Genomic DNA, 20,665 nt, shown 5'->3' with positions numbered 1-20,665 from the left:
TCACATTTCAGTTTCCTTAGAGACCTTCATTTACACAGTAAATGAAGTTAAGTGCATTTTCAAATAAAGACTCTAGAAAATTTAAAATTACTCAAAAATCTATGCCCAGTATATTTCTAATTAGAATATACATTAAAATGTATAATTTAAATTAGAAAAGAAAATAACAGGAAAATCATGAAGCATAGCAATTCAAACACTGGCCTCTACCTGCTTGTAGGGCAACAAAAATGTTCACAGAGATCCATATTTTGGAAGAAGAATCAAGTGTGACCTCCAGTGCCTCACTGACTTGCACTCCTCCTGCCCCAAGCTTGCCCAGGCCCCACTCACCTGAGAACACCCGACTGTGTTCCCTGCTAGCTGTCCTTCCTGGCCAGGGCTCAGGGCAGGCTGCCTTCTCTCCTTAATAATGCATAAGCTGGTGTCTGGGGTTTGTAAATAAAGCACGCCAGGAAAACAGGCATCTCCAAAGTTGCTTACTCAATGGAGGAGAGAGGAAAAAAAAAAAGCAGAGTTTGAAGTAGCTGTTGTTTGGCAAAGTTAAAGCAAATCAATAAATGCAGGGACACCACCAACAAAAACTTACCTTGTTTGTCCCAGTTCTTACTCCTCTAGGGTAAAACTTTGTCGCCAGGCAACAAGGCAGTTGGACCTGAAGTTAATTAGCATAATCCTGAGGCCAGCCTAGAAAATGAAAGGACACAAGGCTGAAAGGGGCTCCAGGACACTCAAACTTCCTGTAAGGAGGTCAGGCAGGGCTGGTTTCTTCCCCACGCAGAGTGAGCCCTGGGCCTCTGATCCCTGTGATTTCTGAAATTGGCCTTTTCCTCCCGGTTCACACAACAAGAAGGTTGGAGACGATTAAGGTTTGGGACAAAGAAGAGTTCCTTGCCACCTGCCTAAGGTGGACATTAATCAGAGAGCAAAGCTGCAAAGGTCCCTTTTAAAGGACAAGTAATAGCACTCAGCCGCAAAACATCACCAGACTTCCTTCTGATTTGACCACATATTTTTTTTTCTTTTTCCTGCTCTTTGATTTTGGAAGGGCTGTCCTTTATATGTTCATTTACTTGAATTTAATTACTTCTCCCAGTTTCTCTTTGCATTTGAATTTTCTTATTGCTTTCAAAGTGCCACTATCATGAATAAAGCTGCAGCGAATACATTTGTGCATTTATACTCTTTTTTTTCCATTTTTTCCTCTTAGGTTAAATTTATAGTAATTGAGAAAATCAACAAAACAAGTGAACTATCAGTGTTATTATGCAGATAATAAAATAACATTTTAGAAAAATTAGAAATTGCATATGTAGAAATAGAATCTAAAAAATGCTCTAATTTTCTCCACATGAAGAAGTGTCTGTTTTAGATCAGACATGAACAAGAAAAGAAATAAAATAATTAGAAAATAAATAATTTTAAATACAAAATTAATCCAGGCAATAAAACTTTTGGAAAGTACAAAAAAAAAAGCAAAATAGAATAACTTTAATTTAGTAATATTAAAAAAAAATTAAATAAGAAAGACAACTATAAAAACTTAGAATGTGTGAGCAACACTATTTTATATTTTTAGTCCCAGAATAAAATAAATCACTTAATTCATACAGTTGTTGAATTATCAAATAGAGATATCTAGAAAATTAAAAATTAGTCAAAATTCTATGCCCAGTATATTTCTAATTATAATATACATAAAATGTATAATTCAAATTAGAAAATAATCAGCATGAAAATCATAAAACTCAAATCAGCAAAATTAAAGTCAATATTTTAAAGGAGAAATAATACATAAGAAGATAAATATGTTGTTAGATATGTAAGCCCTTATAAAAATTAAAAACACTTGTAATTTTAGCAGCTACATGTAACTTTATGTTATTCAAACACCCTGACTGGTTAATACATCTACAGCATCATGCAAAAACAATTCGGTAAATTCACTAATGCTCATTTTTTTACTGAATATCAACAAATATATGCCAATTACTGTCATTTTCAGGTAGCTGATTTTTAATGCAATCAAAACTAAGATTTTTTTATGTGTGTTTTTATTGTTTTGCTTGTTTCTTTCTTTCTTTTGTGTTTTGTTTTTTCCCCCTTCTAAGAAAAGAGCTTGGTTTTCAGAGTCAGGGCCCTTGGTCAAATCTGGTCCTAGCAGGAACTGTGTGCTCAATATGTCATTCACAGGTATCTGCTCTGCTGGACCTTTGGGTGGACATCAATAAATAATTTCCCTGGTCTGTATACTATTTCCTCACCCTCAACCTATTTCCTCATAGTAGATGAAAATAATGGCAATTTCATTAGATTTCCCCATCCTAGCCCAAACCCACTAGCAGACATGCATTTCCAGTTTCACAAGATGAATGACATTTCTTCTCATTGTGGTTTGTGTTTTCTGAACACCTCTTAGCTTAGGAATCATGTCCCTCCGCCACTCACTAGTCCATTCCACCACATCCTCATAACTGTTTTTCAAATAGGTAACAAATGTGGAGAGGAAGAGGGACATGGAGAAGGGTCTGTTTTAGCTCAGAAGCCCAGGTTTATCTGTGTGCCTTCCTCGGATGTTTTCCAGGTTGGGCTAGACCTAGATTCCTAGTTGCAGAGATAATGGGGAGATGTAGAAGAGACTCCCAGCATCCCTCCTGGGTCGGGAGGGTATAGCCTCAGACAAGTCCCTTGGTAAATGCCATTTGGTCTGGGAACTAACCTGCTGCCTCTCAAGGCCCAACTATAGGCTGCTGCCAGCTACATTAGGGAAGGTGAGAGTTTGGGGGATGGGCCTTTGGCTCACTCCTCACTGCCATCCATTCCAGAAGCCTGGCTTCCAGGGACCATGGAAGGTGTTGGTTAGGTGGAACTGTTCCAAGGAAGCAGTCAAAACACAACCATGAGACCAACCAAGGGCACCAACACTATGGTGCTGGATGTCAGAAAGGCCCCAAGGCCACCTGGCAGCAGTGCTTATTTCCAAAGCATTTCTCAGACATGAAGGTCATAGATATGATCACCAACAAAGCCGAATGGGTCAAAATCAACCCTCAGTATAAGAATTTGAACTGATCTATCTACTGAGAAACCATGAAGTTCTAATTTGGAGATTGTCTTCTCATGTTGGGACGCTATCCAGCAGAGGATGGACAGTGATGTCTGGAGATGAAAAGCAGGTAGAGGGGTTGACAGGATGTCCTCTGTGAAACCCAGGACTGGCTGGCACCTCAGGCTAGGCAGAATAACCTCCCTAGTCTCACTGGCTTTCTTTGAGTTCTTTTGTTCTTTTAAACTTGACTCCAAGTTGCCCAAGGGCCTAGATGCTTGTCCTGTAACTCAGAACAGACTCCCCAGCAAACCCTGGAAACGCCTTTCACATGGTGCCTACCAGGTTGACAAAACAGAAGATCTGATTCATAGGTTGCAGTTATTCCAAGATCGCCCAGAAAAGTCTTGGCAGAACTGAGTAGGTGTTGACCAGAAACAGGCCCATATTCTTGCCATCACATTCTTCTTTCTCCCAGAGTAGAAAAGAATATCCCCCAATCTTGGACAGTCTGCCAGAATATCAACTATTGAGGAAGCTCTGTGCCTGAACCTGTACTAGTCTTTTCTAGACCCACTATCATACTTGTGTGTGGTCAGCATGCTGGAAGGATGAGATTATAGCAGCTCAGAGAGGGTTGGTGTCTTGTCCAAGGTCCACCAGTCAACCAGTAGAGGTTCAATTTGGATCCAGGTTTTCCTAACTCCAAATCCAGAACTCTTTGCTACACTGATTCCCTCAAAACTCAGGGGGACTTAGAAAGCCAAGAGCCCTCTCTGATATCTTGTTTAATCTAAAATGTACCTGATAATGATGGACAATGCAGTTTACCACCTCTTAAAGAAATATTTTTCATTACTTACCAGATATTTATGATATTCCCATGGACCATTTCAGGAGTTCTTTAGTTTTTCTCAGACTAATATAATTTTTTTAAAAAAGAATTTTAAAAAAGTAGGACTCACATTTGGTTAGATGTCTTGGCACCAAATGGTAAGTGGTACCAGAAATGGCGACTCTTCCTTGTAATCCACAGCCAATGATATGAGAAATGGGATGGGAAATGCCTTTTTATTCCACACAGCATTCCACCTGATGGCAACATCACAAATGACCACAGGTAAAATTCTAGAATCTTTTCTTAAAGGCAGTTCTCATTTCCTAGATTCTGACAGGCCACCCCCTGCTTTGCAACTAGCACCCTAAATTGGACCATATTATTTCTTCTAATTTGTTATTCTGGTTATTGCTTTCCTGGAAAAAGAAAAGGATCAAATAGATGGTTTTTCTGTTGGGGAGGAAGAGGGAAATTCCAGCCCTGAAGTTACTTTCTGATTACGGAAAATCTGCCAAGAACAGAATTGAATGCAGACAGATGGGCAACTCAAGACAGATGATATGATGGTGGAGCTGCAATGGCAAGATGAAGAGCTGTGGTCTTCTGGGGGCACTTGGGCATCCAGGCTTGTATAGACTGGGGCCTGGGTGGGGTCCTGACAGGCCTGGAATGATGCATGGAGTGTGTAGGGGGATGGGGTCTGTGGGAATCTATACGAACTATGGCAGAGAGAATGGATAGAATAAAGAGGTGTGATTTGATTTGATTTGGTGAAACATACTGAGCAGAGACCCAGTCTTGGGAGTGGAAGGAGTGTCTCATGGAGACAGAGGTAGGGGGAAACAGTTGGAAAAGGAAACAAAGAGCACTGTGGAGCCTGAGGAACTGGATTCTGCAAATCCCTGCTGAATGAAAAGGAAATTTCAGGTGGAGAGGGCTCCTTCCCCACGCCCTTCCCAATATTGTACTTTGCTATAATTTTGTACTCTTTCCTTCAGATCAGCCATGGTTCAAATTGTATGTCTTTATTGTAGAAGTATAAATTGGTACGGCCTTTAAGAGAATGATTTGGCATTACATAGTAAAATTGAAAACCCTCATATTTCTTTATGAGAAATCTGTCTCATGGATATACTCACAAAAGTGCCAGAAATTTATGTCCAAAGATGGTCATGGAAACATCAGAGAACAAAGCCAGCCCCAGGGTGGCAGTTCAGTCAGTTATGATCATGCCATGATCATACTGATCATGAACAAACTCAATAGAGCAATATGAGCTGATCTCCAGGAGTCCAGGAGTGTTGTTGAGCAAGTAAGGCAACAAGGAGAATTGTAGGTGTGGTATGATTCCAGGTATGAGCAATTACAAATAAAATAATGCAAGCATATAGGCAGGCATTCGGGTAAGACTTTTCAGGATGATATACCAGAAGCCATTAACTGTGGATACTTCCTTAAGAGAAGCAGTGGTTTGGAGATTCATCTTATATTTCATGGTCTTCCATGGTGTTTGCATTTTTTTAAACCACATAGCTACATTATATTCAATGTCCAAAGATGGGGTAGGGGCCAAGGGAGGCTGAGATGTGGCTGTGGGAAATCCATTGTGGGTTGGGAGGAAGGGCCCTGAACCTTCTTCTGCAAGCCCAGAGAGTGTCTTCAAAAGCTACAGTTAAGGCAGCAGCACATGCTGAAGTCTTATGAGAGGGACAGTAACTGCAAGAATCTAACCTTTGGTAAGGTGGGACAGTGGTCTCACTGTCCTAGTGCCTGAGAGCTTCCATGTGCTTCGGGAAGCCCCGGGCTTTCCTGAATGTCCTGGCCCCCTGAAGTTGCTGAAAGCCCCCCCTTTCCTCATTCATGTGCATGCCTTGGAATATTTGGTGACCACCATAATTTTTTATCCCACAGGAAATACCCCAGCTTTGACAGGACGATGCTGCAGAGGTGGCAGGTATGGTGGCTCCTCTGGAGGGAAATCCTGTGGGAATGCAAATCAGAAAATAACTCAAGCCCCAGTGATAAGAGAGAGAGAATATGCAGATTAATTAAGAAAGGAGCTTGTGTCTTTAATTCACCAAAATGTCCCATATCTTTCCCTGACAAGAGTTCAGTGACGGAAGGTGATTCTTGAGCATTTGGGGAGTGTGTGTGTGTGTGTGAGTGTGTGTGTGTGTGTGTGTGTGTGTGTGAGAGAGAGAGAGAGATGTATACTGTGGGTGCCTCTGTGTGCACACTCCCCTTCCCTGAAGATAAACACATATACACACACTTTGGAGAAGGGTGGTGAACACCAAGGGTCACTTCTTGTTCTGGGGAAGATACACATAGCTCCTGGTCTGGATGGGCTGATCTTCAACCCGGGTTTCTCAGTGAGGAAAGGATCCCACGAGAGCCAGTCCTGGAGATCATGAAGTGATTAGAAAGTAGCTGTTGGTCACTGGCATCCAAAATGCTCCCCACATTCCCCCAGCTTATTTTTCTCATGGTATAAGGGTCAGCAGAGAGTCCACCCACAGTATTTGTGTTAATGTTTCAATAAACTTTTGAGAATCACATCTGATAGTTAACACAAAAGAATGCTTTGTCTTTGGGTTAGAATTGCTGAACTGTATTTTCTTTCTCTGGCCAACATAGTTTCCTGCATGTACTTGCTTCAGTTCATATTGAAATCAGTGTGTGCCATGTTTAGTTGGTGGCTGAGGCACAAGATATGGAGGAAACTACCCAGGTACCTGCTGCCTGTCCTCACTAATAGAGCCAGGGTCTCCAGCTGAGGCTGAGGGCTAGAGGCTATGGCCTCCAGAGGATATCAGACATATTTGGTTTATCCTTACTTTGTTTCTTCTGGTAGAAAAGGGACATCAGCAATTTTGAGTACCTCATGTACCTCAACACCCTGGCTGGGAGGACCTACAATGACTACATGCAGTATCCAGTATTTCCCTGGGTCCTTGCTGACTACACCTCAGAGGTAAGGCATTCTCATGGATGCTACACAGGTGTTCTGAGGTTTCCTTACCCCAATAGCCAGAGTCAGCACACAGAACCTCCACTGGGAGGTTCAGTTACCTGAACTTGGGTATTTGGGCCTAAAGCCTAAGTGCTCCTGACACTATGATAGCCTTTGGGCTTTAGCTGGGTTTCTGTCCCAGACCCATTTGTGGAGTGATCATTGCCTAACATGAGCCGCAGAGGGCCCCTGGCTTATGCTCATCGAATAAGGTAAATGCTGCCCATTTACTGAAATACCATCATGTACCAACACTGGCAGCATGCTACAGTTACAGGTGAGATGGTCCATGGAATTTGTTTCCCAAACCAACATATGGGGGACAGGGGTAGAGAAAAAGACAAGGACCCACTCTGCCCATAACTTCTATAATTGAGATGATGACATCTGGGATTCACTCAGGATCTGGGATCTGGACTCTCATATGTAGTCATAGGGGAGGCTGATGTCAACTCCAGGCCACTTATCAATTTGGCCTCCATCCTTGGACCTCAGCAGGCAGAGAAGGGGGAAGAGAAAACTACATAGCTGGACCAAAGTGATAGATGTGTCTGTGCAAGGGCAGCAAGGCCATGGAACAGGGTCCTGACCACTCAGACTCTGGTCATGGGCACCAGGTGTTGGGCTATATGTGATGGACAGGAGATGGTGGGCCATTGGTTTAGACCAGCCTGTCCAGTCCTGCCTGGGATGCTTGAATGGCAGAGATTTGAGAGAGGGAGACTCAGTATTCTGTGAGGTCTCATTCCCACTTAAGACATTGAATGCAGCAAAGATATTCTCACAAGACACGTATTAATTTTTATCATACTGATGGACCATCAGAGGCCAAGATATTTCAAATACGAAACTTACAAACTCCAACTTTAATGCATCCATTGCAAGTTGGTGGTTATTTTATAAATCTTTTCTGTTTAACCCATACCCTATATTTAAAATTTTAATGACTTACCAGTATCTAAAAATTGAGAAATTTGTTCTAAAAATCTGAATTTCCAGTATGTTTCAAAAAAAATCAGGAGATCTGGCCACTTTGATCAATTCTGACCAGTAAGATCAACTGAAGCTGAACTTAGATCTCCACATGGCTCCTCCAGCGCCTGGAGTTGGCGCTGCTTCCCTCTCCCACCCTGGCCTGTCTTTCACAGACATTTGAGATGGTGACATCCCTAATCCTGGTAGAGCTGCAGTGACTCACTGCTAGTGAGAAGAGAGGGTTATAAAGAAACAAGTCCTCCTGAAAAGAAACACAAACTCCCGGAAGAGTCAGCATTCTATTAACACAGAGAAGATTTCTGCTAAAAGGAAATGTCTCTTAGGACACCTGGCCCTGAAACTCTTCATGTCTCCACCATCATGGGCAGAGGCAAGCATTACCTGTTTTTGTTGCCCAGAGGGAGTGGGCCTTAGAAAAATGAAAGTGTTCCTCTCATTCCCTCCCCCCAAACAGATGGCTTCTAGCTTCCTATGAAATCAGTTTGATTCTAAGCAGGGACCCTGAACTACTTAAGTAAATCACTCCATGAGGGCAGAAGCCAAATGGCTTATAGACAATAGGAATTCTTTTTGAAAGTCTCTTTTTGGTATTAGGTGGTCATGTTCTGATTTGGGTCAACTTGGAACAGGTTCAGTATGAACTCAATCTTCCCCTCCTCTTATTTCTCATCTCTCCCCTATTAAGTCTTTGTGGATCACTGGCTTCAGGGCTATAAAACCCTAGTTTGCCAGCTAATCACCAGAGGAGGGTCAGACCAGATGACAATAAACCAATAAAGGGAACCATAAAACTAAAGAGCGTGGCTCTTGGGGCACAAGAGGGTTGGGGGAGTTAACTCCAGCTGTACATCTGCCTTCTAGGTGTTGAACTTGACAAATCCCAAGACTTTCCGGGATCTTTCAAAACCCATGGGGGCTCAGACCAAGGAAAGAAAGCTGAAATTTATCCAGAGGTTTAAAGAAGTCGAAAAGACTGAAGGTGGGTAAATTCCAGCTTGATTTTTTTGTGCAATTTTATTTATTTGAATGCCTTGAAATTATGATGACTAGTGTGATTGCCTAGCTTGCAAATTATTGCATTTGAATAGAGAACTCTCTAATCCAGTGGTTAGCACCCTGGCTACATGGAAGAATCACCTGGAAGAGCTTTTTAAAAAAGTCTTCCAGGTGCAGTGGTGCATGCCTGTAATCCCAGCAACTTGGGAGGCCGAAGAAGAGGCCAGCCTCATCAACTTAGTGAGACCCTGTACCAAAAGAAAAAATAAAAAGGGCTGAGGATGCAGCTCCATGGTAGAGCACCCCTGAGTTCAATTGACAGCAACTAACACACACACACACACACACACAACTGAAGTCCAGATCTCACCTCTAAAAATTCTCATTTAAATAATTTTTGTGGTGTCACACAGCCTGGGTGATTCTAATGTACATGCCAAATGGAGCAATCTCATGCTAACAGCTAGTAATTCCATACCCAAGAGCAGGCAAAGGCAGAAGAACTAATATCGATTCAGCCCTTTCTCTATGTGAGGTCCATGCCAATGTATGTTCATGTACACAGTGGTCCATTCCAAAGAGTGGTGAGCTAAACTCAGAGAGTTTAAAACAACAGCCTCAAAATTGCAGTGCTTACGTTTGATTGGCTCTTGAACACAGTTCCCAAACTTTGTCCATTTGTTCATTACCTTTATAATTTTTGCCACATTTCTAAGTCAACCAGACTTTTATTGCCTGATGTTTTAATTTAAATCTAATCATTTCCTAAACTTAAGGAATGTATTTTTTAAAAATTATGTTCTCAAGCACAGGGTAGCCTGCGTGTCTGCTACCTGCACCAACACATGTAGGGAAGCAGCACTCAGGCATGTCCTTTTATTGCAGGAGACATGACCTTCCAGTGCCACTACTGCACTCACTACTCCTCGGCCATCATCGTCGCTTCCTACCTGGTCCGGATGCCACCCTTCACCCAGGCTTTCTGCTCTCTGCAGGTGAGCTTCTGTCCACTCTCCCTACACATACATGTGTGCATGTGTGCATGCAATCACACACACACACACACACACACACACACACAGCTGTATTGTAGACTAGGGCCTAGGCTTGGACAAGATGGGAACTCCTCTCCTAAAAATTCAGTCTTTAGCCAGTGATTCCCACTTGACATTGGCTCCTGGATTCTGGTCCCTCCAGCCAAGGCAAGCTGTTCTTCATCAGTGATACTTGCACATCTGACCCAACAGAGTCTTGAAAAAAAAAAGAAAAGCTAAAAAATATCAAGAAATAAAAGATATTTAAAAAAAAAACCCTTAACATAAATAAGATGTACTAGAAAAGGAAAGCAGGAAGCTTGGAGACGAGGAAAGCAGGAAGCTTGGAGACGAGAAAAGCAAGCAATCAAAGATTAGAAAAATAAACACAAGAAAGAACAATGAAAAGAATATGACTCAAGAGCTCAGAATGCATAAATCTGTGCTAAGTACAAGCTGAAAGGTTCCAAAGAACAAACAAAATATTTGAAAATCAAAACCACCAACTAACCCAGAGAAGGAAACTAACCAACTTACCCACCCATAAACTAACAAACCACAATGCCAGCTTCAAGTTGCCAGGTATCGCAAATAAAAACACAGGATGTCTTGTTAAATTTGGATTCCACAGAGACTGCTTTTCAGATGAACAGTGATTTATATTAAAAAATTATCTGTTGTTTATCTGAAATTTAAATTTAACTGGGCCTCCATGTTTTACCTAGTAACCTAAGGAAGCTGGAGGTAAGCCAGTCTGACTACCAAGTGGGTAGTAGTGTCCAAGACCTATGGGATTTCTAAGGGAGAGTCCCTTATGGGACTTGTGAGGGTGCCAAGAAGTATGTCTCCTCTCTTCCCTTCGCCTCTCCGTCACTGGGATTCTGCATGCTAGGAAGCTGTTACCCCGGAGGCACAGCTTGTGAATGTGGGAAACACTCAGCCTGGCTGCAGCAGGAATACAACACAGGGTCAAGTTTATGGCTGACCTGATCTGGGGCTCACCAAGGTCCCATGGAGAGGAAGGCATGAGCCACATGGGCAACAGGCCTCTGTTCATACACTGATGACTGACACCTAAGCCACATCTCAGAGAAGCATGAGTGCCCCAGGAACTGTGAGTTTAGGTCTACAAATTCTGATTTAGGTCTGACCTCACCAGCAAGATCACTCATTGTAGTCACTCAGAGGACATTGACTCTGAGAGGTAATAGGCCACCCTGGGTCAGCACTAAAGGTAGCTCCTATACTCTGGGAAGGAATGGGTAGGGCAAGGTCAAGGCGTTTTCTCCAACAAAGAGCAAAACCTTGCTGTCTTCTGTTTCTTGGCACAGGCTTCTTTGACGGCATAGCTCGTCTAGACATTGTATAACCCCCTTTCCCTGGAAATTCGCTCAAAAATAATAAGTGTGCTTCCCCTGAGCCTTTCTCAGGCAACAAGCATTTTAAGTAAGTTTGGTTTGGAGAATGAATGGTCCCAGAGCTGTACCCCATGCCAGGAATCCCATCCAGATGTTGCTCATTAATCCTCAAGAAATGATGATCACTGTTGATGATGATAGTGATGGATTCCGTTACTGCTTTCCATCCAGGGATTTTAAATGTTTCAGTGTGCTGAATGCTTTCAAAGTTTCCCCATGCCCCTTTGGTTGGATGCATCAAAGCCAGAAGTCCCAGCTCTACCTGTTGCTAAGGGTCTTTTCACAAAGGGAGGAGATGGAGTGAAATTGAGACAGTTTTGGATGTGAGATTTATATCCCAGCTCTGCCACTTAATAGATACAAAATCTTCTGCAAGTATTTTACCTCTGGAAATGAGGGTTAATTATGCACATCTCACTGGGCTGTTGAGAAGATTAAATGAGAAATTGTGGGGAAAGCCCCTAGCTCAGGTGATCAATCACGGCGAGTTCCCTTCTTCCCTCTGCAATCAGCCAGATCTAATCTGAGTAGGCCTGAACTTTTTCAAGCTGGTCTCCTCTGGTTTAAGCTAATTTAAGGCAGTCTGGACTTCATCGAAGTATTTCAATGTAGCAAGAGCCAGACTGAACAGGTGCTGTGAACCCAGGAGGACATTTGGGTAATGGCCACTTTCAAGCTAATCACTATTGTGAGCTTATTTTAGTTAGTTTAATCCATTGGTGATGAGGCCAAACTAGTTTGAGAGGATCTAAATCAGTGTGAGATGGTCAGAGCCAACTTCATAAGCTTTTAGATGGTACCAGTGCAGTGGTGTTAGTGTGAGCCCTTTGGAACCCTGTGTTGAAGTCTGATATGACTTGAGGTACTTTTTTGGCTCAAGCCTGTCTTTGGCCAACTAGCCCATCCAAGTTGAGATCATCTGGGCTCTCTAGGTGTGCCTCTGGATCTATCTCACCTTCCTACCTTTGAAGGACTCTTTTAGTGGATCATAACTGCTCTAAGCCTTTGGAACCAAAAGAAGAACCAGGCATCTTCTGCTTTTTCCTTAGAACAAATGACGAGTTTTAGCTCTTTTTAAAGGAATAGGTACACAGACTATGGAAATATGCCCAAATTAACTTTGGGAGTCCTGGCTATCAATGGACCTCTTTAGGAATGTTCTAGCATTATTCTGAAGTCAGGCTCTTCCCTCCAGCCCTCTCACCTCCTAGGGGGCAGGCCTGTTTCTTCTCAAAACACTTTTGCTTTGCCCCCATGCAATGACAGGAAAGGGCTTCCCACAGGCTCAGTAGCCTGAAGAGCTGACTATCAACCTGTGTATAACATGGACTGTGCAGTGAGGAAGCGTGAGAAGGTGGGGAGGCTTTCTGCAGCTACTGGAGACCAGAGCTATGGTACATATGAGTGTCAGCATCAGACGGTGCACCCTTTTCCATCCTGCACTAAGCAAATTCTGCCTCTCACCTGCTAGTATGAATCAGCCAGAGTTGAGACATGTGCACTACTGGCTGGGGCTCTGGGCCCAGGGGACTCAGGACCTGCTGAGCTCTGCTTTCCTGTTTGACTTCGAGCAGAGGTCTTTCTCTGGAACTGGTTTCCTTATTTGCAAATAAAGGAAGTGGGTGAGATGCTGCCTCTGAAAGCCCTTTCTTAATAGCATGAGCTGTTAAGAAAGTACTTCCTGTGTTCCTGGATGGTGCCAAGTACTCTACATGTACTATTTACATTGTTTCCTTACTTTCTTTTTGTGGTTAAATATAGAACATAACATGTACCCTTACATTTTCAAATGTGGACCTCAGTGGTGCATCACCAACTCTCACCACAATCCATATCCAGAACTTTTTAATCTGCTTGAGCTAAAACTGTACCCATTAAACACTAACTCTTCAAACATCCCTCTCCTGGCAACCCTTACTCTACTTTCTGTCTATGAATTTGACTATTCTGTCATATAAGTGAAATCATACAGTATTTATTCTTTTGTTACTGGCTTCTTGTGCTTAGCAAATGTCCTCAAGATGGATCCATGTCACAGCATGTGCCAGAATCCCCTAAGCCTGGATAACATTCCATCATGTATATCTACCACACTTGGTGTATCCGTTTATCTGTCAGTGGACATTTGGGTGGCTTCTCCCTTTTGACTATCATGAAGAATGCCGTCAGGAACATTGTTGTGCCTTCCACATACCATTATCTCAGGAGACCCACAGGAGGCTGGGAGGCAGCATTATGATGAGTCTTGATTTCCTCAGTCTCTGGGAGGTTGTGTTGCTGGCTGAGTTTCCTCAGGAAATGGCAATGCAGATGTGATAAATTCTAGCCCTGGGGACACTGAGCCTCAAGCAATCATTGTGAAAGCAATATGGGGTCTAGAGAGGTTTCCCAGGGGAGATGTGTTCAGGAGGAAGGGACACACCATTTCCAAGGTCATGTTTAACAGGGCAGAGTCCCTCAGATGATGTCACACACAGTGTGACATGCAGGTAATCATCTGGCATGAAGTGTGCCAGCTGCATGTGTGACACCCCTCTACCCCATGTACCCAGTGCAGACTGACATGCAGCATGATGGCTCCAGCCCACTTTTGCTGTTATGTGTTGTACACCCAATGTGGCCTCTGGGCTCCTGACAGGCACGGACTCCTTGGGCACTGCTGCCAGTTTGCAACATGCTGTGCAGAAAGCCATGGACAGCTCCTACACACAACCCAAGAATGCAGTGCAGTCTATTGGTTCCTGAATGTAAGGGGTGTTTTATTCCCCTTACCTTCAAATCCCATTAAGTTTGGGTTCATCTTAGAATAAATTCATATCCTCTGTTGTTTATTTTTATGCCCCAAACTTATCATTTCCATGATAGAATCTTATAATCCAGAATATATGATGCAGTCACTCCAGCTTATCCATGAGGGATTGGTTCCAGGATCCCCACAGATATCAAAATCCATGGATGCTGAAGTCCTTTCTCTAAAATGCATAGAATTTGCATAGAACCTATGCATGTTCTCTCATAGAATTTAAATCATCTCTAGATTACTTATGGTACCTAATGCAATATAAGTGGTATAGAAGTAGTTGTTTAACTGCATTGTTCAGGGAATAAGGACTAGAAAAATAGTCTGTACATGTCCAGGACAGATGCAATTTTATTTAAAAAAATTGTGATCCATCATTGGTTGAAACTATGAATGGAATTCATGGATATAGAAGGCAAAAGGAGTACACATTCATACATATGCTTACAAAGCTTTATATGTTAGCATATGTATACATTTTATATATATGTATATATGAATATATACTTTGTGATTTGCATGGGTGGCATATGCAGGCAGTCAGCTGTATGCTCTGTTGTCCCCACTGCCTGGAGGTATGAGCTGCTATCTGCCAGGGCTGGGGGCTGATACCCCCAATAGCAGCCCCAGTATGCTGTAGTTCTCATGAGACTTAACTGCCTAGAGCTAGAGACTGTGAGCCTCTAGAAAGTTAAGTCACCAGGAGACCCTGTCCCTGCTGGGGACCCAGCCGTGACACCTGTTTCTCCCCCATTAAAAGCTCCAGTTGCTCTCAGTCTGAGTGGAGCCTGGCAAAGCAGCCAGCGCCCAGCAAGGACACAGTGCCAGCAGTGGCTGCTGCTGCTGCATTTAATAAGAAACAGAAATAAAGTGCTGTGCTAATTAAGTCACAGCCCATGTGAAGTCAGCTGTTACCAGCAGTGGGGAAGGGTTTTCTGAACCACCTGAGGCGAGAAGGCTGGGTTTTGTGCTAGACAGATGCTAACTGCAGGGGGAACCAGGAACCTTAGGGAAGCACTTGGCTCATCTTGATGATTTACTTGGGAGCTCCCAGTGGGTGCCAGACCTTAGTGGCTAGCACCTGGGTCAAGGTGACATGAGGAAACCAGGGACCTATGTCAGTGCCCACACCTGAGAACCCTTCCTGGCCTTTTCACATACTGCCCATAGTCTTGTACCTGCCTCGTAGGGAAGTACCAGCCTCTGGGACTCAGTCAGCACTTTGTATAGGGCTAGCCCACCCCACTGTAGCCAGGTCTGCTGGACCCAGAAGCCTTCAGCTATGCTCGGAGGCAATGCCAGGTCTTGAGATCCAAAAGAACCCAAACAGTGACTTGAGAGGAGTCCTTTAACAAGGAGTAATTATGATCACACAAACTCAGTGAAGAATGTGTGATAGAATATGACAGAACTGGAATAAACTCCCAGCTCTAGAACTTTCCTACAGGTGGTATAACATAACTGAGCCTCAGTGTCCTCATCCTTTAAATCACCCCTCACTGAGTGGGAGGTGAGGATGAGACATCTGGTTGCTTCTGGGTGTTCCATATACACCTGCTCTCCCGGTCGTAGTTGGCAGTGATGTTTCCACCTGACTTTGTGAGTTCTACTTGTTCAGGAAAGAGCTATGTCCTACCAGAAGGAGAACCAATGGCTACTCTGGAATCAGCCCATCCTCAATCAAGAGCAAGATTGATTAAGCAGCTGGATAAGTGCCAGCACTTCCCAAACATCATGTGGGTCCTATGACTTTTAGCTTGCCAGTAGGATGTTAGGGCCTGGAATTTCAAACAAAAATCCATGGAATGGCATGTTCTGGTCTGTCTTGTCCTATCACATTGCCCCTGTCTTCATTGGTGGTGCTGGTGCCTCAGAATGGTTCTGACAATGCCTTCTTTATTTGCCACTTCCATCCTAAGGCCCTTTAGCCTTTCCTACCCTCCTGCCTTGTCCTTGGCAAGAGAAACCATGCCTCTCTCCCTTCCCCTCATGCTCCAATATTGATCTCCTTTTTATTTCTCTTCTTCTTAAGAGTCTCTGGTTGCCTTTCCCACTTGCACTGAGATTGGGGCCCAAACCTGGGATTGCTCCGCAGTTCCTAGTCTATACAGGGAAAAGGATGTAGGGCTTGATTCATTTGACAACACTTTCTTTGTGCCTAGAGCCCCACATAATGTACACACACACACACACACACACATTCAGATGTACACACATGTACATGCACACTCATATTTACACACATGCTTGTGCACATACACACATTATTGCTTTTACATATACAACAATCATCTAAGGTTTGCAGAGGAGGAAATAGGCAATTAAAGAGATTAAGGAACTAATTCATGTTCATTCTGCAAATAAGAGGGCATTGAAATTCCATGTCATCTGCTGAGTTCCAGAGCCAAAGCATTCTACGTGTAGCATTCTGCCTCTTTGATGGACAAACAGTAGCTTAGATCAACTGATATCTTGTAAATGAATTGTTTGCATGGGATATTTTTAAATTACTAGGAATATATACAGTGAGAATAGGTTTTCAACCTGCTCATACAGCCAATCCATTATCTAGATGTGAATGGGTTGATTTGGGTCACTCCTACCTGGAAGGAAGACTGGACTATCTAGTATAATCATTAAAATATCTGTGCATTCAAGGGTCTTTGAGCACATGTGGTTTCTGATTCCTATGAATGTGGGTCAAAAAATTAAGTGTGGTTTCCCTAACATACTTTCCCTACACAAGTGGAGAGGGGTCTAAGGATGTAGCAATTGAAGTGCCTGCCCAGGCACATTGGCACTGTCAATTGACAGGAAAGACGTTTTGCCTTTACCTTTAAGTATTCTATTTTGGAGTATATTCAGTTATATCATGTAGTTATAACCAGTGCACCAAGATCATGGACTTTTTTTTTTAATCTGAACCCACATCAACATTCAGCATCATCCTTGGTATCAGCTGCTTCTTTTCCCCAGTATTTTACTCTTAATTTTGTTTCATCTCTTAGCAAGATTGAGCACCTCTTAAAGTATTTTGTTGACAAAAGTTGCCTAGGATTATATTATTTCTGAGCCCTAAAATGTTCAAAAATATTTCTGGTATCTTGACAGATGAGTGATGACTTGGCTAGATGCCAAAGACCATAACTTTGTGACTCAGAGCTCTCTGGTCTTGACCTGGCTGCATTGGATCAAATGTCACATGTGAAAATATTCTGCCAGTAAGAAGTTGCACCTTTGTTGACAGGCATGACCTTGCTGGGTTTTTTAAATTTTATTTTTAGCTTGTTTGGATACCTTCAGGAGTCATTATTCTTGACATTCCGGAATGCCTGTAGAATAGATGCAGGAGCAGATTTTGGTTCAGGAATTCTTTCTGATCATTTTGTTTCCTTCTGATCTCTAGACTTAATTTTGTTGTTTTATTTCATTTGGTTTTGGACTTTCCCTTTGTAGGAACTTTGTAAACTTGAATTGTGTGTCTCTCTGCATCTCCTCTTCTTGCCCTTTCTCCTTTCTATTTTCTTCAGCTTTTCTCCTCCCTTCCTTCCCTGAGAATCACATCCTAGCTGGGACTTACTTCCAGTAACTACCAGAGTTTATGTCAACCCACAGACTTACAATACAAGTAACAAAGCAACTCTACTTTTTCTTCTAGGGAATTTGGTGTTTTCTTTTGTATTGCAGAAGTGAGAAAACCCATTAATTTTGAAACAAATGTATGCAAATACATTTATTAATATAGGAAATAGGAAAATCAGTTATTGCTTCCTTTATAAATAATACAGGCTTAAGTTTTAAAGATATTACTTTTGCTAAAATGCATTAGACAGCTGTGAAAAAAATAACATTTTTCTTTGTGGTAATATCTTTAACCAGATTTGTAGCACTAACAATATTTCCTATGTATATATTATTTTTATTTAATACAGGTAATCTTTTTATTACCAAATCATATTGTTTCTCAGGAGATTACCATCAGTGCTCATAAAAGCTGCAAAAGGAAAAATGGGCCGAGGAGAAGGCATCAATCTCCCACAGATGTAAAGCTCAGGCTGCAGATTAAATACACAGAGCTCCTAATGCATTTCAATGAGTGACTCGTTAGGTGCAGATTTACTTAGATTCCTCCCATTTTATTTCCATTTCAATTTAAATTTGATGGTGGATGCCAGCCTCTAATTTCAACCAAGAGCAAAGTGACCACAGGGAATCTTTAAGCTGTCCAGCTACTACTGTGTTTGGTTGAGACCCCTTGGGTAACTGGATATCTTGCAATTCCTGCCTATGTGCAAAAAAAAAAAAAAAAAAAACCCATGGATTCCTCTGAATCCACAAATCTATCTGGGAAAATTGACCAGCCAGTCCATGTTCACCAGGGTGCCCACATAAGGCCTTCTTTGGGTGTGTACCAGGTTCTTCCCTTACAGAAAGAGCTAAGTCTCACTTTGGCCCATAGGTAGTAGTTCAAGTTTATGACAGAATCAGGAACTTACTTTTAAAAAAAACGACATGAGGCAAAGCATGCCATTTGAAGTTGCATCTATGGGTTTGACCCCAACTCTTCTATTCACTGCTTTGAAGGCCTTAGGAGAAAATCAGTATGCTTTGAGAAGCATCAGTTTCCTATGTCTTCAAAATGGAAATAGCAATTCCTTTCCAATGTACCTGCTATGAGGATTAAGAGAAATCGTGTATATGTTCACAGAGTATAGTATCTAACAGAACAGACATGCCTTTCTCCTTTCTTACCCTTCATTCATGGCTGCAGCTACCCAAAGCTGCTTTAGGTAAATGCTGATAGAAATCTTTAGCCCTCTCTAAAGTGAAGGGAGATGACAGGGACAGTGCTCTACTCTTTACTCTTATGATCTCATGTGTGTCCTGCAGAACTTGGCAAAAAGAAAACAAATATTTTTTTTTTCAAAAAAGGCCTAGTCTTGATAAAGACAAGTGAACTACAGAATTTCAGGGAGGTAGATATTGTTGGATATGTCTACACTTAAGTAGACCCAAGGCTCAGTTTCAGAAACTCCTTTCCTGAAGTCTCTCTGTCCCCAGCTTCTTCATCTTTCCAACCAGGACCTGATTCAAGACTGTTCTCTGCCTTCTTCTGACCCCTAAGACCATCTGATGAATAGGGTGGTCAGTTTGACAATTGAAATGAAGAAATTTGACAATTCAGGTAAGAGATCTAGAGCATCCAAAGAAAGAATTGTGCCTCAAATCTTACCAGGTTCATCCCTAATTGCCAAACTCAGGCTGCAAAAGGGCACCTGCCATGAGCCTTGGAACGCAGGCTGGCCTTGGCAGGTGTGCAGACATTCTGTCCTCATGTGCCAGCCTCCCATCCTCTGACAGCTCCAGCTCTACTTCTTCAAGCCTATTGTTTCTTGTCAAGTCCTAGTCCTTGAGCAAGGTCTCCTCCTACATTCACATCCCATCCCATGCCTTGTGCATGGTATTAGATGTCACCAGAGCCCTGACCTACAAGTCCTCCTCCCATCTCTGTTTCTTATCAAGGCCTTGACCTCTGCATAGAACTCAGCTGGCTTCCCCATCACCAGGCTTCCAGAATCACCTCTGGCTGAGATTCTCCAAAAAACCTCTGCTGACCTACCATGCAGAATAGCTGACCCACCTCTTTGTCCTGTAGTTGACTCTCTTATTTCCTGCCTGTGGTACTCCAGTGTGGGCCTCTCAAGAGCAGAGTGAAAGTCATTCTTATCTCTACTTCCTCAAATTAGGTGCTTGATTCAGAGTGGCCCTCAGCAACCTGGGGGAATGGTTAGAGAGTTGACCATGATTTTCTGATCTCTGATCTCTGATCTGAAGTTCAATTGCTGATAAAGCAGGATCCCTTAAACCCCATGGATTGTGGGTCCTCCCTCAAAGGCATAAGGTTCCAGAGAGTGACTGAATGGACAGATGTGTGAAGAAACCATGGCACACAAGCATGGGCTGATGCATGTGCCTGTGTGGGTAGAATGAGTGAAAAGTCCCAATGGTGGAAACTGTGCCACTGAAGCAGCATGGATGGAAGGAGGCCTGTGCATGCAGAGTGTGGCCAGCCTGAGTATTCAAGCACATGTGGTTGATCATATTGGCTCCTTTTCATGCAGGGTGGAAGCTTTGATGTGGCAGATAGAATGTTCCACAGCATGAAGAGTGCATGGGAGTCTGCCTCCAGGGAGAATATGAGTGACGTCAGGGAGCTGACTCCAGAGTTCTTCTATCTTCCTGAGTTCTTAACCAACTGTAATGCAGTGGAGTTTGGTGAGTAGAGGTCTGGGCAAAGCCTGGGTATCTGAGTGAGGACTAGTTGGGGTGGGGAGCAGAGGTTCTGGGGAGTATAGTCTCTTTCCTGCAGCTCCTGGGTGGCAACTAATTTCATATGAATATTTTTAACTCACCTCAACAAACAGGCCCCTCACTAAGACCAATGCAAGGGATATGAGGCTTCTGCTGGGTGGCAGCATCCATGTTCAAAGGAGGTTGCTGAGAAAGGACACTGGGCCCCTGGT

At 42.8% G+C, this 20,665-nt stretch overlaps 1 protein-coding gene across 7 annotated transcripts in view; it reads left to right on the top strand.

The window, feature by feature from the left end:
* The window catches only part of Wdfy4 (WDFY family member 4), a 274,400-nt gene that overhangs the window by 222,808 nt on the left and 30,927 nt on the right, over positions 1 to 20,665 (top strand). For all 7 annotated transcript variants that reach the window (XM_015498911.2, XM_048807497.1, XM_048807491.1 and 4 more), the window contains 5 exons: positions 5,796 to 5,838; positions 6,739 to 6,858; positions 8,755 to 8,872; positions 9,775 to 9,884; positions 20,264 to 20,417. In XM_015498911.2, the coding sequence (XP_015354397.1) occupies positions 5,796 to 5,838; positions 6,739 to 6,858; positions 8,755 to 8,872; positions 9,775 to 9,884; positions 20,264 to 20,417 (545 nt within the window). The remainder of the gene's footprint in view (positions 1 to 5,795; positions 5,839 to 6,738; positions 6,859 to 8,754; positions 8,873 to 9,774; positions 9,885 to 20,263; positions 20,418 to 20,665) is intronic.

This window comes from Marmota marmota, unplaced genomic scaffold (genome assembly GCF_001458135.2).
Source record: "Marmota marmota marmota unplaced genomic scaffold, marMar, whole genome shotgun sequence".
NCBI lineage: Eukaryota > Metazoa > Chordata > Mammalia > Rodentia > Sciuridae > Marmota > Marmota marmota.
This window is presented reverse-complemented; position numbering and strand designations above follow the sequence as displayed.